The sequence below is a fragment of the Lissotriton helveticus genome, chromosome 5_1 (assembly GCF_964261635.1).
Source record: "Lissotriton helveticus chromosome 5_1, aLisHel1.1, whole genome shotgun sequence".
Classification (NCBI taxonomy): domain Eukaryota; kingdom Metazoa; phylum Chordata; class Amphibia; order Caudata; family Salamandridae; genus Lissotriton; species Lissotriton helveticus.
Genome location: NC_136065.1, coordinates 400,330,560 through 400,357,262, shown reverse-complemented (window position 1 = coordinate 400,357,262; position 26,703 = coordinate 400,330,560). Strand labels below are relative to the sequence as shown.

Below are 26,703 nucleotides of genomic sequence, written 5' to 3'. Positions count from 1 at the left end.
ACCCTTGCGGGTGAGTAGTGCGCTATACAAGAATCAATTTACATTTACATTTACAATATTACTGTTGTGGTATAATGTGATAGTGGGGATGTGTGTAGCCACGTCGCCCTCCGTTGTACCTGGCCTCTGCCACCGCACTGAGCAGTGTATATGCGTATCTTACCGTGTCTTGCCATTACGTGTGAAACTTGAACTACAACAATTAACTTCCCTTTCCCCGCCCCCCTCCCTGCCTCCCTGCTCCACGGATATACAACCGCCCGCCTCCCCAACTTAGCATAGTGCTTAACCCTATCCCAACCCAGTATACTTGCTTGCGGGGGTAAGGAGTTCCATGGTGGCAGCGGCCCCATCCGCCCTCCTTAGCTTCTCCCTATTCCGAGCCCGAGGGCAGCACGCCCAGTCTCTTAGACGCACTTTGTCCTGTCCAAAACGATTGAGTCCTCAGGATTCCGGGTATTGTTCATCACCTCCCAGATCCGCCTCTGATCGGTTTTCTAGATTGATATTATCCGTCGTTTGTGATCCCGGAAGATTCTCACTCCGTTGATTCCGTTCAACCCTGCCGGTGCGACGAGGTGCTTCCACTTGACGCCAGCCGTCCAACCAATCTTGCGCTGTCTCTGGTGTGTCAAAGAACCATGTTTTGTGGTTGTCGACGACTCGCAGTCTCGCCGGGAACAGCATCGAGTAAGGCAGTTTTTTTGCTCGTAGGGCTTTCTTTACTTCCGTGAAAGTTTTTACGGCGACGGGCCACTTCCGCCGTGTAGTCCGGGAAGAAAAACAGCATCGAATTCTGCAACTTAATTGGCGACGCCGTCCGCGCTGCTGGGAGTATGGCGTCTCTGTCCCTGAAGTTGAACAGCCTGGCCAGCACTGGTCTTGGTGCAGCGTCCAGTTTTGGTGCTCCTCCAGGCACCCTATGTGCTCTCTCCACCGAGAAGAAATGCGACAGTCCCTTGGGCTGTAGTTTGGTCTTAATTAGCTCCTCCACATAAAGGTCCATCGCTAGACTGCCCTCCAACTCTGGTATACCTAGGATTCGTACATTATTCCTTCTTGAGCGTCCTTCCTGTTCGTCCAGCTTCTCCTGGAGCTGTTTGTTGACTGCTTCCATACGTTCCACGGCTCGCTGTAATCCGAGGTGTCTTCAACCAGGGATTTTGTAACCACTTCCACGTGCGCCACTCGTTCCGTCATTTTATGAAAGTCGGCCCGCAGTAGGCTAACATCTGTAGAGATGGATCCCACCGTTGTCTGTACCTTAGATAATGTCTTCATGATGTCCTCCAACGTCACTTTTTTGGATCCCTCACTCTCTGGGTCCTTTCCTGTGGAGGGGCGTCCTTCCATCTGCGAGGTAGTATTCTTCTCGTAGGCGCACTTGTCTAATTTCGTCTGTCGTGTTGTTCCTTGGGCCCCTGCCCGCCATTTCTGATGATGTCCCTGCGTCGCAAGGCACTATCCGGCTATGGGCTACTCGTGGCGCACCGGAGGCAACGTGCTGTTCAGTGTGGGCCGATCAGCACTGCGAGGGGGGCTCCTCAAGGTGAAGAGTTTGTGCGCGTGGCTATGCGCGCTATATCTCCGAGTTTTGGGCCTCTGAGTAGGGCCTGGTTGTGTCACTGTTATGGGCTGCCTATCTGACCCCTCTTTAAGTAGGTGTTCCTTGGCCTTCTCTGTTATGGTGCTGGGCGCTCTATGGCATTGAGCTCGCCCCGTCCGTTATTTCTCTAACTGCTCCTGTATACCCTTCGCCGCGTTGGTGCTTGAGGCCGATGCACTGTGGCCCCTTCCGTTGGACGATCGTAAAAGGGCCCTGCCGCCTGTGTGCATCCGCGTGTTAAGGACCCTCGTCCCAGTGCAGGGCCCGCTGTATCTCCGGGCTTCCTTCGTGCTTCTAGGCCTTGGCAGCGCGGCCTCTGGGCCCCTTTAGTCGTCGTATGGGAGGGAGGGGGGATGTGAGCACTCTCCCAGCAGCCGCACTACCTCCGTGCCGCCCCCCGTACGAAATCCTGGCCGTCCTCACCTCCGCTTCTGCCCACAGTCCAAGCTTCAATCTTTCACCACAACGCCTGCGGTAGCCAGAGACGTTAGTTATCTTTCGAGCGATCCGGGTTGCAGCCGTGGCTCCTGCTTCACTCTGCCGCTGGCTCTGCTTCTCTGCCGATCGCCGTCCTCAACAGCTACTTCTGGACCTCGTCCCCCGTTTGCTCGCACTTCCGCCCGGCTTGGCCCGTAATCGAGGCTTGTGCTGTTCGCTATATGAATTATGAAGAAAGAGGGGTCCCAGACAGCCAGACACTTATTCATACATTGATGTATTATTCAGAAAGAAGGTTTTTCAACATATAAGTCAGTGGTTACGTTGAATTTATTTCACAATGTAACCCATAGAATCAATAAATGGTTCAAGCAGATAGCGAAAAATTCATATGCAATTCATAAGCATTTGCGTGCCCACATAGAAAGGGGGGTGGGAAGTGAGGTGAGGGATAAAAGTGACAGTAGTGACAAAATTATTTCAATACTCAATTATACATCATTGAATAAAGATTCCTTAACATATACATATACACCGGTCTCCTAAATTTTGGAGCCACGTACAAAGGAGCGTATCACAATCCAAAGTCAAAGAAACAGTATCTCCTATACAGGGTTGTATGATTCATATATAACCAAAGGAGTACATATCATGAAAAAACGTCTACGTTTCGACCCTGAGCGGTAGGTTGGATGGCCCTTACAGGCGGGTCTTCATCAGGACATTGGAGAGGTGGGCAGACCTCCTTCAGCAGGGGAGGTTCGAGACAGTGGCCTCCACCATAGGTCGTTACCACCGCCAAGTATTCTTCAATCCCATGTATATCGTCACGTGCGATGTCAGAATCGGGTTAGTCCAAATCACTTGTCTACATGAATTACAGGCGTAGTCTATGTGCAGTCAATTGTGAGGGACTCGTATTTCCAAAATTAATTCAGCGTTACTATTTGGTCAAGATCATGGCGTGGTCTCGAGGCACTAACTCCAAACGACTCGCGTAACGCGAGTCGTTTGGAGTTAGTGCCTCGAGACCACGCCATGATCTTGACCAAATAGTAACGCTGAATTAATTTTGGAAATACGAGTCCCTCACAATTGACTGCACATAGACTACGCCTGTAATTCATGTAGACAAGTGATTTGGACTAACCCGATTCTGACATCGCACGTGACGATATACATGGGATTGAAGAATACTTGGCGGTGGTAACGACCTATGGTGGAGGCCACTGTCTCGAACCTCCCCTGCTGAAGGAGGTCTGCCCACCTCTCCAATGTCCTGATGAAGACCCGCCTGTAAGGGCCATCCAACCTACCGCTCAGGGTCGAAACGTAGACGTTTTTTCATGATATGTACTCCTTTGGTTATATATGAATCATACAACCCTGTATAGGAGATACTGTTTCTTTGACTTTGGATTGTGATACGCTCCTTTGTACGTGGCTCCAAAATTTAGGAGACCGGTGTATATGTATATGTTAAGGAATCTTTATTCAATGATGTATAATTGAGTATTGAAATAATTTTGTCACTACTGTCACTTTTATCCCTCACCTCACTTCCCACCCCCCTTTCTATGTGGGCACGCAAATGCTTATGAATTGCATATGAATTTTTCGCTATCTGCTTGAACCATTTATTGATTCTATGGGTTACATTGTGAAATAAATTCAACGTAACCACTGACTTATATGTTGAAAAACCTTCTTTCTGAATAATACATCAATGTATGAATAAGTGTCTGGCTGTCTGGGACCCCTCTTTCTTCATATAACGTACTACCCAGGTCCCGATGACTATATGGGTTTGACCCTGTTTTGTGCTAACGTTCGCTATATGAAGGCCTCTGTCAGACCCGGTGTATCCAGCCCGGTTCCCGATGTCGGACCGTGACCGGAGTTGCAGCAGACGGTGCCTCTTCGCCTCTTCTATCGGGATCTGCTTGCAGAGGTACAAGTTTACCGGATTAATGCACAGATTTTTGTGATGGAGCCGCCTTGCCTACCGCGCTCCTCCGCTATGCAGCCTTCATGCTTGGCTGCTAGCCACGCCCCCTCAAAGATTTTATTAATGTTTACAGTGCGCCTTGTGGTGATTTATTGTCTCAATACTTTTCCCATACTTCTTAACCTTCTTAGGGAGGAAAAATCAGCATAATCATCTTTTACAAGTGAGTGATACCTGATTAACCCCCTTTTCACGCATGTGTAATATTTTGGGTTAATATTAAATACTATCTAAATTAATTATAATGGACTCTGATCCTATTAACCACCAAAACAGGGATATTATGGGAAAAATATAAAAAAATATATAGAGGAGGAACTCAGATCCTCAGTAAAAGAGGAGGTGGACGCCGCATTAGCTAAGAGGAAGAGGGTAAGTCCCCCTGAGGAGAATTGTATATCCCTTTTAAATCATGGCAGCCCAATTGCTACCAACCCTGTCCTACGGTCTGGAAACCTGGCATGGCCAAGAAAGTAACATCTTAAACAAATTACAAACCAAGGTTTATAAAACGGTATTCAATCTTTTTAAAGGTTCCTCGCCAGCACAAATTCGCTTGGAATTCGGATTACAGAACCAGGAATTCCAAAGGAAGGCAACCATGGTAAATCTATGCTGGAAACTCTATGGTAAATCTATGCTGGAAACTCAGAGCAGCAGAGTTGGGAACTTTGAACAACTTATGCTGGTTGGAAATAAAACAACAACTAAAGCAAAGAACCCTAAATACGTGGGGGGACCAATTGCGGATAGCACTGGAAGAATTAGAGATCAATGGGCTTTGGAACAGCAAGATGGTAAAGTCCACATTTAAAAAAGCTTGCAATAACAAAGCAAAAGCATTATCCTTCGTGGAGGATAAAAGGGGATTACTAAGACGCCGCCACGCATGGGTCATAATAAATTCTTACACATGGCTGTGACCACAACCCTATCTAGCAGCTCATTTCCAATTGTCTTTAAAAAGGAGATTCATGGCATACAGATTTGGAGATCATTGTTCATTAGACTTGGCACCCACCTGGAAAAATAAGCATCAAACAAAGGCATGTCGTTTATGCGGTTATCACATTGAAACTCTGAGCCACTTGCTGTGTGTCTGTGAATCTGTGAAATCAGAAAGAAGGAAGCTGCTGAGAACAGTTTTTAATGATTTAAATATCCGCACCTGCAGATAGGCGGCGACAAGTTGGATGGGTGCCGCATCAAACATTTTAATATGTAGGGGGATAAAATGTATATGTTGTGAAAACCAAATGAAGTTATTTTTGACTGACTGACTGAAATATCCCTCTCAGATGGGGACTCCCCTTCTACCTCAGAACCCCATAAACGGGGGAAGATTTTGCAAAAGAGGAAGCACTTTGAACAGGCCTCTAACCACACTTTTGACTCAGGTAGCCTCAGAGCTACAACAGATATCGGTCCTCCTTGCAGCACGATAGCGAAAGGACACCTTTCAGGGGCCCAAAGAAGAGTTGCCCATTGCAGCATGATAGAAAGAAGTGACCCTCATGGCACAAGAGAAAGAAGTGATGCCCCTAAACCCACTGCAGACTACTTTGATTTTGAGGTCTCACAACTGGATGAATTTATCTTTGATCTTATCTTATCTTATCTTATCTTAATGGGGTTTTCTATAGCGCTCTGTCACCATGAGTTTCCTGGTGCTGATTGGGTGCTGAGAGATGTGAAGGAGGGGGACTAGCCAGACTGTGTGAAAAGACTGGTTTTCAGAAGTTTTCTGAATTCCAGAAGGGAATTGGAAGATTTAAGCGAAAGGGACAGCGGGTTCCAGAGTTTGGGAGTGCAGCCAAGAGTTGGCGATGAGAGGACCGTAAGTTATGTACCGGATGGTAGGGAGTAACTAAGGATTTGAGGAAGGCGGGAGAAGTTCCAAACACAGCTTTGAATGTCAGGCAGCCGATCTTAAACGCAGCCCTCTGTTCGACCGGCAGCCAATGGAGTTTGCGGAGTAGTAGTTTCGCAGACTACCACTTCGGGATTTTATAGGCCAGTCTAGCCGCCTGGTTCTGCACAATTTGAAGCCTGTGGAGAAGATATTTAGATAGGCCATAGTACAGGGAGTTGGAAAAATCCAGGCGGGAGAGCATGAGGGCAATCAGGACTTGTATCAGGGCCTCGGGTGTGAGGAGATGGGAAACTTTCCTGATTTTTCTTAGCTGAGACATGCAAGATGACAAAACAGCACCCACCTGAGGCTTGAGGGAGAGCTCTGTGTCTATGATAACCCAAGACTCTTTGATCCAGAACATACCTTGGATACGTCTGATATGTTGGATCATGACCTACAACACGCTTCTACTTCCTATGGGATCAAAGATTCATTTGGAGGGGAGATGTTTGATCCTACCACCATCAGGTACACTCGCAGTGTTGATTGGTGGCGTATGGATCACTTAGCCAAATACCCCAGTCAGTGGGCCAGGAAAGGCCTTGACAAGGGGACTCGCAATGTAATGAGAAATGAATGTACCAGGCCCTCTACTGAGGACAAGGTCGGTAACACTCCCAATCTGGACCCGGAATTAATTACATTCCTTTTTAAATATGGGAAAGATCTCAGAAAAGGCATTGAGAAATGTCTTAAACAATGCCAGGATAAACTTCTGGATGTATTCTGCGTGATTACATGCATTTTGGACATGGCTGAAGAAGCAAGGGGAAATGACACCTCTGTGAACCTCAACCTCTTGAGAAGGTGGTCTCAGCATGCAATATGCCTTTTAGGCAATGCAAACTCAAACTTAATTACAGAGAGACGTAAAGCTGTCCTCTAAAGGATGAATCCTAAACTGGCTGATCTGTCCTCTAAAGGCTATATGGCCAATGCCAAATGACTTCTCTTCCGGGATGACTTCGTGAAATCCCTGTGGAGGTATGTCTCAAACTTTACAGCCTAAACTAACATGAGAAGAGTGTTCAGTACACTCCCCCCTTTTGGACGGGCTGACAGGAGAGGACCAAATGTCAGCCGTGGAAATTACAGGGCCAACTTCTTCTTACAAGAACAGAGAAGTCCCGCTGCTTACACCAGAGACTTTCGCCAAAACTCCAATTACTTTCCTCAAAGAGGAAGAGGTGCAAGATACCGTGGAGGAAGATCAAGACCTTCTAATGAAGGATCCCAAGGTGCGCACAACTACCTTTCACAAATCATTAAAAGGGGGGGAGACTAAGGTTTTTTACCCACAATTGGCAAAAAATAACACAAGACCCTTGGGTTCTGGAAACCGTGACAGGTTTTAAGATAGATTTCTGAGATACCCCAATTCAAAAGAAAATCCCCAGAGAAATGTGTGTGAATGTAGACAAAGCAAAGTTGATAGATTCTGAAGTTTCACAAATGTTACAGAAAGGAGCCTTACAGAGGGTTGCCACTCTAGATGCATCAGAAAAGGGTTTCATAAGCACAATATCTTGGTAGAAAAGAAAGACAAGGGCTGGCGTCCAGTAACAAACCTCAAAGAGTTAAACACCTTCTTGGTCTACAGACACTTCAAGATAAAAGGTATCCATCTTTTAAGAGATTTTCTACAAACACAAGACTGGCTGGTAAAGTAGGATCTCAAGGATGCCTACTTTACAATATCTATGGACAGAGACTGCCAGAAGTACCTCCGCTTCCTTTGGAAAGGAACTCTTTATCAATTACTTTGTCTACCTTTTGGCCTCTTGTCAGCTCCATGGTGCTTCACCAAAGTTCTCCTTCCAGTGGTAAGCTTTCTGAGGGAAAGAGGAGTTTGACTCATTATCTATCTGGATGATATTCTCATTATGTCACAGAGTAAATCAGAAGTACTGACCCACTTATCCTGGACCATAAGTCTGTTGGAAAATGTGGGATTCATTTTAAACGCAGAGAATTCTGACATGAATCCCTCTCAGGAACTAGAATTTCTTGGTTTTCAGTTAAAAACTATCCTGTCACAGTAAATGTTACCACGCAAAAAAGTATTAAAGATAAAGAAGGAACTGAGGTCGGTCTTATCCGAAGATTCCTTCCTTCTGAGGCACCTAGCATGAGTTCTGGGTCTTATTTCCTCATCAATTCAAGCATTCTCCTCTGGCTCCCTCCATTACAGAGCCCTCAAGAGATTGAAGGCATGGAGATTAAGGAAAGGTCTTTGGTACGGGGACATGCTACCCCTTTCCAAGAACGCACGAGAGGACCTTCTATGGTGGCAGATGAACCTAGAAGCTTGGAATGGGAAGGCCATCTTTGGGAACCTGCTGGACTTCAATGGAAACTGGGGGAAAATGGTCACTGGAGGAACAATCTCTTCACATAAATTGTCTAGAGATGCTAGCAGGTTTGAATCCCCTAATGAGTTTCAGGGAGCAGTTAGTGAATTTTAACACCCTGATTCGTCTAGACAGCTTCTTAGCTGTCTCCTATATAAACAGGCTTGGGGGAGCTAAATCCAAGGATCAAATCTGGTATTTCTGCTGCTAATACAAAATGACTCTCAGGGCAGAATTCATCCCGGGGTATCAAACGTGAAAGCAGACTTGAACTCAAGGTATCTCAGAGACTTCAGCGACTGCATGCTACATCCAGAGGTATTTTCCCTGATAGAGAATCTTTGGGGCCCAATACGATTGGACCTCTTTGCCAGCAGACTAACTTGTAAGGTCCAGTTCTACTTCAGCTGGAGGCCAGACCTGTGCGCCCTAGCGGTGGATGCTTTCCTACAAGACTGGGAGAAGATGGGGGTGTTTGCTTTTCCTCCCTTCTCCGTGATACAGAGAGTACTATGGAAGGTGAGACAAGAACTCACTCAGCAATATCATTCTAATAACGCCCTTTTGAAAGTCCCAGGTGTGGTTTTCCAGGGTAATGGAACTCTCAATAGACATTCCACGCTTTATCCCAGCATCCTTGGGTATACTTTTGGGCCCAGACGGAGAGGAAGGGAATATGGACCTTCTTACTTGGAGGATCTCAGGGGTTCAGAAGGATATCCTAGCCTTTCAGGGGAGGCTGAAAGCTGACTGGAGAAGTCTTAGGCACCAGGCACTAGGAAAAGATACCTGGGCATCTGGAAAATGTGGTGTAGTTGGTGCTTGGAGAGGAACTTGGGCCCTGTGGAAGCCCCTGTTCTACTGATAGCTAACTATTTAGCACATCTTTTCGATTCTAGTCTGTCCTACAGAACTATAAACTGTTATAGATCCGCAATCTCCTCTGGTTACGCTTTGATGAATAATTTAGCGATTGGTGGTAATGCCTTAATTAAAACAGTCATGAAGGGGGTTAGATTAAGAAGACTTCCTGAATCACATTATAATTCTCTTTGGAGTGTCAATTTGATTTTTGAACGTTTCTGTAATTGGCAAGACAACACTCAACTTTCTTTCAAGTAAATCTCCATGAAACTTGCTACTTTACTTTGCTTAATCTCCTTTAGGAGGATTTCTGACATTAATGTCCTTAGAGGGTTTCTGACATTAATGCTCTTGAAATTTCTAACAGGTTTTCTTCTTTAGAAGGTGTTAATTTTTACATTTGGAAGAGAACTAAGACTATGTCCGTGTTAATATTTTACCCCTTTTTCCACGATTTTGAAAAACTGTGTGTTGTGAATTGCATGAAGGTGTATGACATAAAAGTTCAAAGTCATAGAGCGGGTGGCATTTATCAATTACTCCTGCCTTATGTTAGACCACATAAACCAGTTTCAACTGCTACGTCAGCAAGATAGATTCGCTCAATTATGAATAAAGCAGGTGTGGATCTCACTAGGTTTAGTGCTCACTCTTCAAGAGGAGCAATGGCTAGTAAGGTTTTCTGGGCAGGGGGTTCTCTCCCAGAGATTCTTAAAGGGGCTGACTGGTCTAATACTAGTACTTTTGCTAAGTTTTATTTAAGACTAGTAGAGCATGTTAGTAATGTAGCCTTGAGTGGCTTTAAACATGCATAATGGTAGCCTCTGGTCTTGTAATGAAATGATGATTCTCCAATTACTATGCAGAAAGAATCCTTTCTCTTTTTAGATCATAATGCGGAAGAGCTTTCTCTTACTGAGAAAGAAGCGATTTACCACTTGGATTGCGCAGCTAAAAGAGGAAGATGATGCAGTGCACAGGATACTTATACTGCTTGTCTGAACATTCTGTTACTTTGGGATGTGATCAATGTTCTTTAACGCCATGCGCGCTGCGGGTTTTCCCGCTGTGCGCTGACTTTTTTTAAAAAGCCACGGTTCATGACGAGCTCAGCTCGTCATGAGCGTACGACAGGCGTAACTCATGACGAACTGAGCTCGTCATGAGCGTGGAAGGGGTTAAAGGGCTGCATGTATGGGCAGCAAATAAAAGTATATGCAGAATGTTTGCCTCAGTTGTCTTCAATGAAATCAAGATTCTCTCTGCAAAGTAATTAGAGAATCGTCATTAATGCTTCATCAGTGTAGGAGTATTATGTAAAAGGGTTCTTAAATTGTTTTACCATATGAAGGAGGAGATCTCTAGCATGAGACATAACATTGGTCTGTGTGCCAAGCCTTTCGGCAGGTGATAAAGAAAACATGACACTTTCGCATCAAAAACATAATATACTGCTATATCTTGCAGTATGGTATGTGTGATTTGTTAGGACTTTCTAAGATACGTGAAGAAACTAAAATAACAAAAAAGAGAAAAATAGATAAGGTTACTGGAATGTGAGCTTTGGGCATATAAAATGCTTTTTCCAGCACTAAGTTTATGGAATATATGGAATATCATTGCGCATAGTTGGCCTTCTATTACTTCAATTTGTAGGTCTGGGTAGTGAATCTTGGAATCCTAAACTGTGCCAGCTAGGTCAAGATTTAGATCATTTCCATTCAATGTTTGGAATAATCGTTTGGCTGTTTGTTAGTTGCTTACCCAGATAATGAAGAAGTCTTATATGCATCACTGCGGCATTTCTATATCTTGTGTGTAAATTTCTGTCCAGATGATTTGTTCTTCCCACCATACCATCATTAGATTTCCTTAGCCCTGTGCCATCTTGGTGCCCATGGAAGTGTTACCTGTTTGTCCACACAGTTTACCTTGTAATAAGAAGGTCTTATGTCCCAAGCAGAATTTCATCATTGTCATTATCATTTTGTATTGTAGATATTGTATATACGAGTATTATCTCAACAGAAGACTTGGTCTTCTGTTGAGCTAATACTTACATGCTTTAAAGCCATCTTGATGCCTGATTATGGTAAAGAGTGATGTTACATCTCTGGTTTTTCATAGGAAGTCTAATTTCCAGAGAATATCATGTATTTTGAGCATGAAGCAAGTAAAGTTACTGATGTAAGATGGTAGGGCTAGCACATGGGGTTGAACAAAATCGTAGAAAATCTATTTTTATGACACATTGCACTGAGCACTTTGATTTTGACAATTGTTGGACTGATTGAAATACGTTACTCTGTCACGATTCACTCCCTGTGCTCTCGTGCCTACCACCAGGGGGCAAAATTGTGGGGCTTTCCAGTGTTCTAACATGCCTCCAGACACTCCCCTGTATGCATATCCTGACTTTCAGACATTTGGACATCATTTAGGAATTTACATCCATTCCCAATCCATGCCGGGTTTTGTGGAAGCCAGTCTGCTCTTGCTGCAAACTCTATTACCTAGAATTCCCTGCTCTCTGCTTCATCTCCACCCCTGGAGGCCAAGGATGGGTGGGAGAATTCAGGTCACCTGTGGCTGGCTGCTGCAAGCCTGCTCACACCTGATGCATATGATTACTGTGAGCTCTTTTAAGCCCCAGCTCCCTTCAGGCCACGGTTGGTCATTGTAGCTGTTTACCGGTGAGACTGATCCTTGTTTCCAGTGCCTCCTGAGCTTTTGCAATCCTTGTTTCCAGTGTTTCCTGAGCGTGAGGTATGCCTTGTTCATGACCTGCTGCTGTTTCCCTTGTTCCTGAATTAGCATTGCCTGCAGTGCTACCCTGACCCCTGAGCCTTAATATTCCTTGTTGATGATCTGCAGCAGTTTCTCTTCTCCTGAATTAGCACTGCTTGCAGTGCTACCTTGTTTCCTGAGTTCCTGAGCTATAGCTATTCCTTGTGCCTGAATTAGCACTGCTTGCAATGCTACCTTGTTTCCTGAATTCCTGAGCTATGGCTATTCCTAATGCCTGAATTAGCACTGCCTGCAGTGCTACCTTGTTTCCTGAGCTATAGCTAATCCTTGTACCTGAATTAGCACTGACTGCAGTGCTACCTTGTTTCCTGAGTTCCTGAACTATAGTTATTCTTTGTTCCTGTTACTGGGTTTCAGCTATTTTCTTGTTCCTGATTTGCACTGCTTGCAGTGCTCTCTTGACTCCTTGACTCCTGAGCTGTAGCTATGTCCTGTTTCTTGACCTAGCACTGCCTGCCGTGCTACCTTGACCCCTGGATCTTTAGTAATTTCCCTGTTCCTGCTCTAGCACTGCCTACAGTCCTACCTTGACTCCTAGGGTTTTAGTAATTCCCTTTTTCTGAATCAGCACTGTCTGCAGTGCTGCCTTGACTCCTGAGCCTTAGCTCACTTCTTGTTCCTGCCCCAGCACTCCCTTCTATGCTACTTTGTTTTGATTCCTGAACCTGCACTATTCTAGTATACCTTTGTAGCCTCCCCTTCTGTATATCCTTTTCCAGTCCCTGTCTATCTTCCCATTTCCTTGGTTCCAGTGGTGGTTTTCGGTCTGTCTAGTCTGCTGTTTTGCTTCTGTTACCTTGTATGTTTGTTGCCTGCTTCTGCCAAGTGCGCCCTGTGATTTCCTTCCTTTCCTGTTAAGCACTCCTCCTTGCTAGCTCCTTGTCTATTGTGCTTGTGTTTAGTTCTACCCCCTTGCTGTTACTGCCTTGCGTGTTCCTGTTTGATCGCCAGGATCCGTGGGCACAGCTGACTACCTAGGTGGTGTTTCTTGTTCACTGTGAGTATTGTCTTTGAGTTACATTTATAACAACACCATAGGTATAAGCTCCACAGGCCCTGCCTTTGCATGCATATCCTACATTTGGGTATTTGCAGTCAGTATCTGTAACAGCAATTGTGGGTAAGAAATTTACTGAGGTTCAGTCTTACCATGTGGAGCTCCTGAGTGCTTTAGCCCACACACCCCTTTATTGTTAATTTTGTTTCATATATATGTCTTGCACATTCGTCCTGGGTGTAGTTATTCTGAATGCTAAATTGCCTTGTAACTGCCCTTCCTTTCTGAGTCTTACCCATCTTGTTCACTTGTACAGGCTTCCCCATTGGATCCCTTTTTCTCCTCTGACTGCCTGTATGATCCGGGGCAGCACTATACTCCTCTTCCTGTGTAAGTTTTCTACCCAGTTCCCAGTCCTTGCCCAAGTCCCTGACTGTGTTCCCCACATAGTCCCGGACAGTCCCTGACATACTCTCTACAACGTGTTGCACTTTTTACATTTTTTAATGCTTTTAAACATCTGGGATTATGTGAATCTTATCCCTTTGAGCTGGCGCGCCAAGAACTTTTATGTCAAATAACTATTTTGTTGGATTAAAGAATACACACAGATCCGCGGAGTCTGATATGCTATGTATTACTACAGTTGAGTATGGGGAGAGGGTGCTGACTCTTAAAAGATAGGAAAAGCCTTGAGTCATTCATATATATCTCATCTCCCTCAATAGAGGTAATAAATAGCTTATTACACTGCACATCTGCATGTGTGTTTTACTACATACTGCTCATGAATAGTTTTAAACAAAGCTATTTAGACTCAACCAGAGCACAAACTCACATCTGGACATGGTGTATATGGCCACAGTTGTCTTCTTTTGTAACATGATTCTAGAATAAAATCTGGGGGGTATTTATTCAGAGTTTTTTTAAATCAGTTGAACTCTACTGATAACGCATTTGCACCATAATAATAATTGTATGTTTATTGGTATACTTTTCCCAATAACTGTTATTCAGCCACAATTATTTTCGCTTGCAGGGCATTAATATAAGTAGGCACCAGTAAATGTAATCTGTATATTGGTACGCATTAACAATGAAATAAACTCAGAGCACACACTGCGGGAAAAGTCACTGTAACTTGGAAACGTTCTTATAAGCTCTCTAACAGCTTTGATGAAATGTTTGCAGAACTATAGCGTAGTTATAAAAGTACACTCTGAATGTATGCTCGATGGAAAATGTTAGTGTGTAATCCTCCCAGGAGTTGCTATGGTCGGACAGGGTATTCTTAAATGCGAATTCCATTAACGGAAAACCCACTTAGCAAATAAAACATATGTTTTTGGTGACACTACAAGAGAGTCTTTTGTCAATAATTGGCGATTGATCCTCTACCAAAAATATGAGATTGGCCAGAAAGCCGTTGTAGTATTCTTTAATAAAAGAATCTTTAGTAGTTGGTAGATACCGGATTTATTTCCAATAAAGTGAGCACGTCTGTATGGATCAGCAGCAAGAAAGAAACTCACCAACAGTGAAGTACATTACATTCCATTAGCTTTCAATGGAACATGGAATGCAAACACATTCAGAAGGCTACATACCACTTAAAGGAAAATACACAACAATAATTTAACAATAACTTAATACAACATACTACATATCTTCCCCTTTTCTAAAAACAAACACAAAAAAAAACCTACTTATAAACTATGAATTCCTTGTATTTCATACCACTTAAAGGAAAGTACACAACAATAATTTAACAATAACCTAATACAACATACTACAGCCGTCTAACGTGAAGGCATGCCGCCGAAGTGTGAATCACACTGCAACTGTACAAAAAAGCCATTTGAAGTGCAGTGTACATTTGCTGTGCAGTTATGTAGTGGGCAAAAGGAAAAATACTGTATCTCAAACTCACGTATTTGTCAATTCAAATCATTTTGTACATTTTTTTCAACAGTATTCATATAGATCATGTCATATGATATATCATTTATTGAGCATCCACCAACAAAAGTCATCAAGGAGCTGTAAAAATAAAAAAAGACAATCAAGCCTATATTAACAGACAGATCTGTAAATGCCGAGGTTTGCCGCCTTACGAAACTGTAGATAAGTAATATATAATGAAATATTATGATTTGAAATTTTAGACAGACTGAAGTATGGATAACAATTAGTTAATTCACAAAGCACCCAACGGTTCCCTCCCACAAATGCACCAAATCATTAATCCAATAACTATGCAAAAAGATGGTTTTTAAATTTTGAACGCACCTCGTCCTTTTGTAGTTGAAAGGAAGAAATGATAATCCTCTCTTAAGGATTTGTAACGATCCACGGACGTTCAGCGTTTGAATATTAAAAAGCATCTTGATGAATAAAATGGAAAGAATAAAATACAGGCTTCCTGCCTCCACCTCATCACAAACCAAATTAACAACTCAAAGACCAGGATGTGGCAATATATAAAACTACGTCATCTCAATGTTTACTTTTAAATCGAGGCTCTCAGTAGGTCTGACATTGCTAATGCAGCCCAGAGTCGCTGCAGATCGGAATGTGCTTGATGTCGAACAGCAAATGAATGTTGTGTGTCTATCTGGAGCCAGGTACTTTATCAGCTACATTGATGTCTCCTTTTGTCTCCGACATGGTAAATTTACACGAGAGGGTTGAAAAAAAATCAACACAACCATCTGGCTGCCTCCTGAAGCAACACAATGAATATTAAACCCAGGGATTGTGGGTTTTTGCATGCTAATAAATGCACCAAACCAAGACTTTCAAAATAATCTTGAAATTTGTTTAGAATATTTTAAGGCTCTAATTTCCCAAGAATAGTTCAGTCTTCTGTAAAAACAAAAATTCCCGGTGGGAAACCCTTACAAACCTCTGGGTCTAACTTTGGAAAATGTCTCAAGGTTCACCAAACGTTCTGCCTTGTCTAAATTTCGAAAATACATAAATAAAATAAATGCCAGAAAAAAAGAAGATTAAGGCACTTGGTGTCATACAAGGACATTATTTTATTTCCAGTACACTAGTATTTGTAAATGTATAGTTGTATTGTATCGTGCTGTAATTGCATTTATATAGTGCTTCATACCCCTGATGAGTCGCTGAAGCGCCTCAGTGGATGAGCAGCACACTAAAATGTGGTCGTAACTTGTTTTTTAAAGTGTTCTTAATCTTATTTATCTCACTTATTTAAACATGGTGAACATTATGAAGACTGATTTGCATATGGCTGGGTCTGAACTGGGGCGGGGAAGTGAGATAAAGAACGATGATGGATTTAACCGAGATCTGTGACTGGGGTGAGTGTCTGAAAAGTTTCAGCCCTATGTCCATTATATCCTTGAGTTTGCTTTGAACACCAAGAAGATACCACCAGATGCTTTGTATACAAAAAAACGGCATCCTCATTGCCCTGCGACTCCTCTATACTCTTCTACCTTGCTCTGTGTCTCCAATTGCAATGTCCTCTCCCTCCGCAGAAAGAGGTGCCCCTCCCCTGCTACAACCATGTCTCTTCCCCTCATTGTGCATTGTTTTAACCTCCATCTCTCTTCAGTGCACCAGGTGCCCACTCTCCCAGTTTATTGGCCCTATTGCAATCTCCCTAAAGCAGCATGTTCCGCTGGTTTGTGGCTAAGTTGCACTATACAAACCACAAACATACATAAAAACCTAGATAAATAGCTACCTGTAAATTTTCCTAATGTGTGCAGTAGAAAAATGCTAGCTTTAAAATCTCAGTGACAACAAAGCATGTTCTCAAAAATGCTAATTTTGATACTGCTTAACCATTTTAACCAAGTTCGTATTACCATACCAGCCAATCGTGTCTCCATTGCACAGCAATAGCAGGTACATGCTGGGAACAGAGAAACTGAGAAAGCAGAAATCCATGCAGCAGTGATGTGGACATTGTGCTTGGTTTGAAATCTAAGTTAAGCCCTGTCCAGCCAACTTAGTACAAGGACCTAAGGCAAGATTGTATCAAAAACTGGTTACAACCAGTTGTCTCAATTTGGGCTACTGTATCTAATTGTGAAAATTGACCTGTGTACTAATAAGTAGGTTTGCGGAATTCTGATTCAGAGTGGATCACATTCTGGCCTACCTAATGAATATTTAATAGGCAGGTCACAAGCTGTGACTCAATCCGACTGGCCACAATCACAGGTAACAAAGGAAATCGGACTGCTTTTTCCTTTAATAAATATTTTTTCAAAAGTTTCAGTGAGTCGGTAGTGCCATTGGACCATCGCTTATTCCCTATGAAACTTGCACATCTATTCACAGAGGTGCAATCGTTCAAAGGCGACCCTTTCCCTTTTCCAAATAAGTTATCATGCCACCTTGGGGATCAGTACATTTTCAATTCTTGGTCAGATAACAATTGATGCATCTGTTATCAAATGGCAGTTTGGACGGGATGCCCACAGCATGCTCCTTGAAAATTGCAATTCAGTATCCCATCACAATCCCATTTAAGGAGTTGGTAAAACTTTATATGGAATAAAGTACATGAAATAAAGTATTTGGAGTCTGAATCAGAGTGTATGTGGCTGAAAAACAGTTTAGTACATCTGGCACCACATTCTTGCACTAGGCCTCTGAATACCTGGAATGTTCATGTTAATAAGGTATTGTTTTTCTTAAACGTTTAAGCATTTAGGGGCCGATTACGATGGCGGGTGGACTCTCGTAGCAGGATTGGGACCGCCCGCCTGTCTTGCGGCGGTCTCGCACCCCTAATTATGATGAGACTGCATCCGCAGCGGTAGTATCTGGCAATTTAACATTGTGGCGGGTGCTGCTGGCTGCAGCACCAACCGCAATGTTAATTTGCCATGTTGTGCATTTCCCTGAACAAAGTGGCCTTCCACCTTGTGCATGGAAATGTAGGGGGTGCACAACTGCCCCCCCCCCACGAGGGGGCCTGTAACTGCCACCCCCCCAAAAGCCAGCCGCCTCCAGCCTTTCCATGGCGGTTCAACTACTATGGAAAGGCTGGCTGATGCCAGCACGGTAATCGGAGGGTGTTGCCTGCTAGGCACTGCCACCACATCCCCGGTCAGATCCGCTCCGCCAGGCAATCGCAATGATTGCCTGTGGGAGAAGCGTGGCGGGCGCTCTTCGCGCCCACCACGCTTGTGGCACAATTCCCCCGCCATTCTATTGTGGCAGCGGGAAATGGGAGCCAGATGGCAGAGGGACAACCACCGCCGGCTCGGCGGTGGCAGTCTCTCTGCCATCGTAATGAGCCCCTAATCTCTACCAAAGTTCATTTAAATGAAAATATAGAGGATGGGGAAGGACTACTTTGTAAAATTACCAAAATGTCAAACAACCTTTTTCGATAAAAATCAAATGATTTTCCTAAAAAAAATGCATTGGCAGTTTAACATAATTATACATTTTGTGTGAGTGACAGAAGTTATGTGGCCAACACTATATTAGTACGTGTCCATTTGTTCCAGTAAGAGGTGTATAATGTCTAGGATGACTGAGATCTCATTATAAAATTGTTCAAACTGTTCTTTCAATGTACTTATTGAATGTAAGTTCTCTATACTGTGCTCTAATTAAAAAATAATAATCCATTAGATGACTATAAGAAATTGGGGTAGTAGTTAACAGTGGCAAAGTACCCACCTCAAGTAATAATGACAACTCCTTTCAGGGTGAGACATTAAAGTCACAAAATTAACCTAAGCTCAACCCCATGGTACCTATCAAACAGAGCAAACCGGTTTAACTTAGGGGCATTTTGTAAACAAGTTGTTCAGTACCAAAACAGTGATAAGGTCAAAAAACAACATAAGAAAATTCCCAATCCAATTTAGAAAATAGGATACATTTTAACAAATAACATGACAGCAAAACAAAAAAAAAGTTTAAGGTTCAGAATAGCAGCAAAAAAAGTTAGGCATTAACTGCACTTAGTTGGTTGTTCTTTACTGGTACTGGTACCTATGCTGACCACAATGGGGCGGGGGGCGGATACTGAAACCAGATCTGACATGGTCAAATGTTTTACGTTTAGTCTTAGTCTCTCGATTGGAAGATGAAAGTCCTCAGAAAGGCAAGGCAGCAGGCTGTGGCTTAAGACAGGCCCACGCTGTTGGAAAGTCGTTAGACTAGGTCTCGGTGAAGCTGTTATTTTTGCCACGAAAGCTCAGAGCAGGAGAAATTAGAATTTTGCACACAAGTAAGGCCCCTTGCCGGTTGGATATTTTTCCTGCCTTCGCACAGTGAAGATTTCTGCCTTAGTTTTATTTATGTTGTCTTTGCACCAGCATTTTTTAGCATCAAATTTCTATATGTTCACCAGACTGAAATGTAAATATTTAGTGTCAACACTGTTTGTTTGCTGTCTCTGCATACTTTGGTATCTGCCGCGCAGCCTCTGAATTTGTTGTGTCTCCATCAATAGGCTGCCTCCCTGCCCCTGCTGATGAAGTCAAGAATCTCAGGTTTTGCTTTGACAACTTATTTTTTGAACATAAGATTCAGACCCCCTGGCTCTCCTGCCTTATGACGTGACACATGTTGATGAAGATTCTAACTCCCCCCCCCCCACAACCCCCACAATAAACATCCTCAGGTGATGGACCCTATGATTATGTTGTGCCTTGACCACTGCAATGCCTTATACCTTGACCTGGTGTCCACTCAGATCTAGAAGTTGAATAAAAACTAATAACATGGTAGTGTGGTTGGCCGTTGGACATTTTAAATTCAATCACATTTCAGTTGCTCGGGGTCTCTTTCTCTTCTCACTATCCCGTGTTATAACATGGAATGCTGTGGCTGTAGATCTTAGAAGCTTGGGTCAAAAAGATCTAGAATACCTCCATTGCACTTGCCTGTGACTTTAAATTTTGGTCTATTTAAGACAAATCTGAAAACTAATTTGCTTTCTTAATTTATCTGTTCCTTCACTTCTCTTATTTCTGTTAGGGAGTTGTCTGTTCTATCGCTACGATACCCCCGAAAAAAGTGGGCACCTTACAAATTAATAAGACAGTGCTGTGGTTTGTGCATCGTAGAATATAGTTTCATGTGACTGCACTTTGGTTCAGCCCAGCTCTAAAGCTTCATGCCTGCAATCACCTATTTGAACAAAGTTGTAGTCCTGTTCATTGAGTGCACGGTACCTCAGTGTCTTCCATCTTAAAACTATTTGGCGTATGTACAAAGCTTATTTTGCAAAAGATGTTTTTCATCTGAATATTTTGTCCTGTTCACCAAGACAAAATGCGTATCTGGCATGACATTCCCATTGCAAGCCCATACTCCAATCTGTCTTGTAACACACTAAATTAAACAAATTTGCCTAGTCTTGCTTAACAGATGATTACATTGACTTCTCATCTAGCAATACCAGTTTGTTTGGGTTGGAGTCACTAGATCTCTCCCAGATGTCCACATTTGTAGAGTAAGAATGCAATTGCCTTTCTCTAGCAAGTCACTGGCCAAGGTAAGTCCTCGTACTGCTCCTGCCATTCTACATTTGGTTAATACTGTTCCGTTGTCCACAAACTTCAGCATGAGCGCTCCTTTGAGGATTAAGCTAGCTTCAACTCCTTCCACATTCTTCACTCAGTAGCTGCTAAAAAAACTCAACTTGGTGTTCATTAGTTCTCTTGGTCCCTGTGTTCTTCTAATAGATCTTCCTGGTCTCTCATTTTTCAAATATGGTCCTACCTGCGACTACAGTTAGTCCTATCTCTCAGATTTCCAAATCTTTTGCTACTATTTCCAATTCCTGCGCCTTGCTTTTTGTTGTTGTATTTGCTTCCTTAGAAAGAAATGTTTGAATACTGGAAAATGACTCTTTATCATCATTCTTATCTGTTCAAGACCATCAATACTCCAGCCCCTTCCTGGAGGAAATTCCCCATCTATGTAATTCTGACTCTACTGACTGAGTTTATTTAGTATATCTGCTCTTTGTGATTGTGCTTATGGCTAACACAGACCCATTCACAGTTGCTCTTCCACCGGTATTACTGTACCTCAGCATCGGAAATTCATTCTTTGTTTGTATGAATCAATTACAAGCTGGCTAATTGTTTGCAGGATCCAAAACTATCTGCTCGTGGAGTGACCTTGTCTGAAGTCTAGAAAGGCTATTATCTTCTTTGCTGCTGCTCAGGCAATGTATGGGGAAATAAGACGGAATATAGCATAATGCACCCTTGCCTTCAACTAGTGACTATAAATGAGGTGAGCAATTAAAAGCAGATAAACCCTCTACAGACAGGTAAAATGATGTTAACATCTTGTGCATGCCTCCACAGTACCCACATAGATATTTGCACTTTAATATTCCGGCTCTGCCACTAAAGCTTTCCTGGACCCTTCTAAGATGTTGTTTGTCTGCTGTGAGAGTTGCAACAAAATGCCTTAATCAACAGTAATAGACTTAATTCCAAATAATTTAGTTGGTTGTCTCAATATTACAATTCCTATGAAGGTGTATGAAAACTGTCCTTTCTAATACAATAGGTCACCCCTACTTTAGGCCCTAACCACTCTTAGGGCAGGATGCATTGTATTTAGAAATTAGGGCATGTATATTTAGGTTTTATATGTCCTGTAAGTGAAAAACTCATTAAGTTGTTTTTCACTGTAGGATGACTATCACTCCCTTAGACTAACATTGGGTTACCTTATTACGCTTAACAAAAAAGAACTTCAGTTTCGGACCAAATATTAAAATGCTGTTTCCACTCAAATTAACTGTAATTTAAAGTCATCTTTAATGGTAAAGTCAAATTTAAGTTACTATTCTGAAAATGAAACTTTTAGAAAGATGGTATTTTTCTGCCTAAACCAATGGCGCCTTTTTGTCAGTGCTCAGGGTCTCATGCACACAACGAAAGGCTCTCCTGTGGTATTCTATGTATTCCTTCAAGACATGGGACAAAAGGGCTTTGGGTGTGGGACATCATGTTATTCTCCTGAGCAGGATGACCAGGGGATTGTATTTAGCCCTTTCAGAGCTGCTTCACAGGGTAGCTTCATGGCTGCCCACCCCTTCCTGAATCTATGGGCTATCTACATTGACACTGACAAATGCAGCTCACAGTTAGGCCTGCCTGCCATTTGTTACCCTATTACGTTTGGAGCCAAATCCAGGAAGGGAGAAGGTTTGACAAAAAGGGGGCATCCCTCGCTACAGGTTGGCACTGGGGATAAAAGTGTCACCTTCAGAACCTCTCATCAGAACATTCCTTGACTTGTGGAAGATTCAGAAGAAGGACTACCTTGCTGTCTGAAGAAGGAAGACTGGGCTTGTTTAACCTGAACTCAAGCTCCACAGAACTGACACCCAGGATCAGTTGGCTGACCTTGTGCTTGAGCTACAGGGACACAACAAGCTTCCAGAAGCCTCCTTGCAACTGCTCAGCTGTGCAAAACCAAATAGACCTGCCTGAACCTGTCCCAACGCTGCTGCTGGCCTCGGCTACAGTAGCCCTGATCCCCAAAAGTTGAGTCCTAGGTCCTGGACCACTGGCTGGCATCAGAGTGTACTCCTCCTTTACCCAGGGTGAAGATACAGAGGTTTTGGCCTCCTTGTGACCGCAAAGCAACCTCTCCGCTCTGAGAAACAACGGCCCGAGAACCACCAAAGTGAAACAACAGTGAGCCCTACACTTTGCACTGACAGCGACCGTCTGCCACGACTGCCAATGTGAGGTTCCAGCAAGACCCGAATATCACTTCAATAAAGACAGTCCGTATCACTGATTTTACCTCCGTCCAGCACGACTAGATAACCATGAGTGGTGCTTAGTGATTTTTTTGGCTCCATTTTCACCTAAGACTTTAAAGACTCATATTACCGGTACCACTGATTTGATTTTTGTTGTTCTGGTATCATTTTATTTATTAAAATTAGCTACATTTTTCTAAATTAAATTGGGATTTTTCTTGTGCTGTGTTTTCACTTTATTACGGTTTGAGTGCTGCATAAGTACTTTACACATTGCCTCAAAATTAATCTTGACTGATTTTATGTCGAGCTATCAGAGTAGATTAAGAACATCTTTATTTAGTGACTTTTGCGTATTACTCTGACAAAGATTGTGTTTATTTCTTAAAGGGTACTCCATTTCTCTCAAGTAATAACCACATTTGTTCGCTGAGAACAGCCATCTTCCCACCCATTTACAGAAACTGAATACTGGGGAAAATCTTCTGGACTTGGGTGGCTTTTCGTGGTACTAAGTTTAAAATGTAAGAGTAAATGTCGTCAGGTTATTGCTTCTGTGAATAAGAATCAGGATTTTTTTATGTACCTAAATTAGGAATCAGAACCTACAATCTCCTTTATAGTTTAAGAATCAGACCCTACGTTCTCCTTTAATGTTGACCCATCAGATAATAATAACAGTTTTCTATTAAATCAGGACACTCCATCTGAAAAATGTTGGGATTTTATATTTGTATCATGTTTTTCTGCACTTATGATGGAGCAAACGAGCCCGTATACAGGTAGGCAATGCTACAAGAACAGAAATACTACCAATGCCTGCAATATGCAAAGTAAAAATAATATTAATGACAGAAGATATGTATTACTGTACACATAATGTAAAACACATCTTTCTTTAAACATTACAATAATAATTATAAAATAAATTGGATAATTGAGTGGGGTGGTTTGTGTGACAGTCTTCTGCAGGGAAATCAATTCATGTGGCCTTCTACAAGGTGTATTTGGCCCAAGACTAATACCATCCTATTAATTCACTGAATAGAGGCTGCATTGTTCTGAACCACACTACCATATCTCGTGGAAATTAATTCATGAACTCCTGACACTCCAAATGATCTCTACATTTCAACATTTTCAATACTATGTCACATTCCAAGTGGGCTGGAATTCAAAGGGGTCCGGCTCATCACCCACTCCTTGTCTGTGTAAATTTGCCTTGTTGGTACATGATGGTCCTGGGGGAGCAGACCACACAGCACTAGGCGGTAAGCTCTCACCTTTTGTACGCAAGATCATAGGAACCGATCATCACTACATAAAGTTGACAGTATAATAAAGATGTGTACTTTGCCTGCGTTTTTCTGAAGTAACGCTGATATTGTACCCCTGAATATTTTAGCCTTAGATTGTAATAAGTAATATACTACTGCTCCCTTGGAAAGGAGTCCTCTGCCTAAGATTAAATTGGGTGTTTTTGAATAAATCTATTTTGAATTACAGCACATTGTGCTGGGACAATTATTTTATAAATACTCTAGGCTCTAAATATGCCAACACGTTTGAGAGTCGAATGGCAGTTGGGCGGTACCTTTACTGAGTGGAATACTCCAGATGAAGCAACTGGGGCAAAAACATAAACTTGTCATGAGCAAAGACACAGAACAGGAGGCCTTGGTATAGGAAAAGGCCTAACCTGAGATACAAACAACTGTTAAACAGTGACTAAAGGATTTGTGACTCTCCACAGTGAACCACGTTGGAATAGACAGGAAAGTTCTAGTCAAACCTTCAGTAACGATGTGAAGTGTTGGGGTAAACGTACAAGTAAAATATATAATCTATCACATCTAGTAGTTTTCAATATTCCTGGTTTATGAAGCAATTGGTGACTGGTAATGAGAAATTGTACAAGTCTAGGATGTTGTGTTTAAACCACTGAGAACAAGAAAGTACGACAAAGGCACTATAATCTATACTGGAATTGAAAGGACAGTGCCAAAATAGCTAAGGAAACTAAACAAGCATTGACAAAGCCAAGAAGTTTGATGTTTGTAGGCCAAGCTATTGGTTTTGACAATGCTTGTCTGCATATGGGCGCGCAAGCACAGACAAAAGCCTTCAAAAATGGATTATACAGAAAAAAATAGTTTTTTTATTTTCCTGCAGTACTCACTTCTCACAAGCTTTTGTCTGTACTTGTTCTCCAGTGCTACACTACTACCCGTCGGTTTATAAACCTGGTGGCAACCTTGGAATGGTAAAATAATAAAAGATTATATAGGTTACCACTTCAAGATGAAATTGTCAACACTACTGCCAAAGGTATTACTAAAACCTAAAAAATCTAAATCCAATCCAGTCACTCATTCATTCAATCTCTAAAACAACTGCATGAGCCTAGTGCAAAACTTACATCTTAACCATAAATATAGAAAATATATTAATTATATATATATTAATGAAACATTAAGTATCATCAATAAAAAAACATATACATACATACATAATCAATATCACAGGACGTAATCACCATAACCACCGAAGAATTAGAAAATCAGTCAAAGTAATCTTTTAAGCTTCCATTGCAGTTATTCTAACACATAAGTCGTCAAATGTAACACATAAAAACGGTCTTAAAAACTACAAGAAAGCCAATAATTATACATTAAGATACAAATATAACTTTCTTTTCGTGTTTTAATATAAAAAGACCAGTTCTTAACAAAAAAACTATTTTTGTGTTACTTTCCTTTTCCTATTCATATCAAGGTACCCATATTTATTTTGTAAAGACTGAAATGTTCTGCACACAATCCCTATTGGCATTTTGTAATAGATAAAATATATTTAAAAGCCATGGAATCACATGGAGCCCCAAGCTCATCCAGTGCTTCACATCCAGTCAGACCCAATCCAAATTTAATTTCTCCTCAGATTATAACTGCTCATCACTCCTTCCTTAAATCCTACATGTAGTACAATCATCGCAGTGATCTTTACATCATCGTTTACATAGTATTATAACGGAACAAACTCTCATATGTGCCCAATATGGTTTAAATTGCTATTCTCACGAATCATTCACTTCTGTCAATTCAGTGATAATGGTGAATCGACATTATTGAAGATGGCATTAAAAATCTTCTGAATTGCTGAGAGGTTGCCAGAATAATTGGTCCGTTAGTACTTCAGGAAAAAAATTCAAAGTGCATCCTACAGTTTTCATTAAGAAATTAAGTCCATTGTGCTTTGGCAAACAAACCTCTTTTCTCTAAAAAACCGGTATGCACTTTAAAAAATAACTTTTTCCATGACATTGAAATGATAGCCTTGGGCCATTCGAACCTCAATAAGAGGTTTAAATTGAAAGCTGTGATGAAACAAACACACTGTTCCAAATAGATTTACCCTTAGGGGACTCAGTTGGAGGATGTTAAGTACCCAAAAGAGGAAAGACTAGCAGGCAGTCTCGGTCGACTTCCAAGTGTAAACATATGCACCGTGCTAATTGCAAATGCCAGGAGAGTTTGCACTGCTACTAATTAACAGTTCACTAGTCCTTGGTTCACCTCTGGACGCAGTTTCAGAACTGTTTCACATCTTTCATTTTGGATCACTGCATAATGTACAATTTTCGATGGCTCAAATACAACAGGTTAAGCGTTGCAAAATGCTCCCCTGATACTTTCCTAAATAATGGAATAGATGTGAGTTGGCAAATGCCCGCTCAATGTCACTTCAAACAGGTGAGGTTCATGCTGAAAAGCTGTAGAACGAAAAAAGGCAAACAGGAAAGTGTGATTAAGCCAATGAAACTGATCAGGATTGCTTCCTTTTCTTAAACAGTGCAGCTGGTAGATTAATAACAGATTTTAGAAATTCCACTAAGGGTGGAAGGCACTGAATCATCCACTTTGGCAAGCCCATCTGCTCCTGTGATGCAGGCTAGTTACTGTATTTTC

At 42.2% G+C, this 26,703-nt stretch overlaps 1 protein-coding gene across 2 annotated transcripts in view; it reads right to left on the bottom strand.

Moving 5' to 3' along the window:
* Window positions 1-26,703, bottom strand: part of ACOT7 (acyl-CoA thioesterase 7) — a 1,240,110-nt gene that overhangs the window by 1,070,338 nt on the left and 143,069 nt on the right. Inside the window, exon 1 of one of the 2 annotated variants that reach the window (XM_078640950.1) lies at window positions 15,277-15,418. The exons of the other annotated variant lie outside the window; for it this stretch is intronic. Within the exon in view, the coding sequence (XP_078497076.1) occupies window positions 15,277-15,371 (95 nt within the window). The 5' untranslated portion in view covers window positions 15,372-15,418. Of the gene's footprint in view, window positions 1-15,276; window positions 15,419-26,703 lie in introns of those variants that run through there. 2 annotated transcript variants of the gene reach the window in all.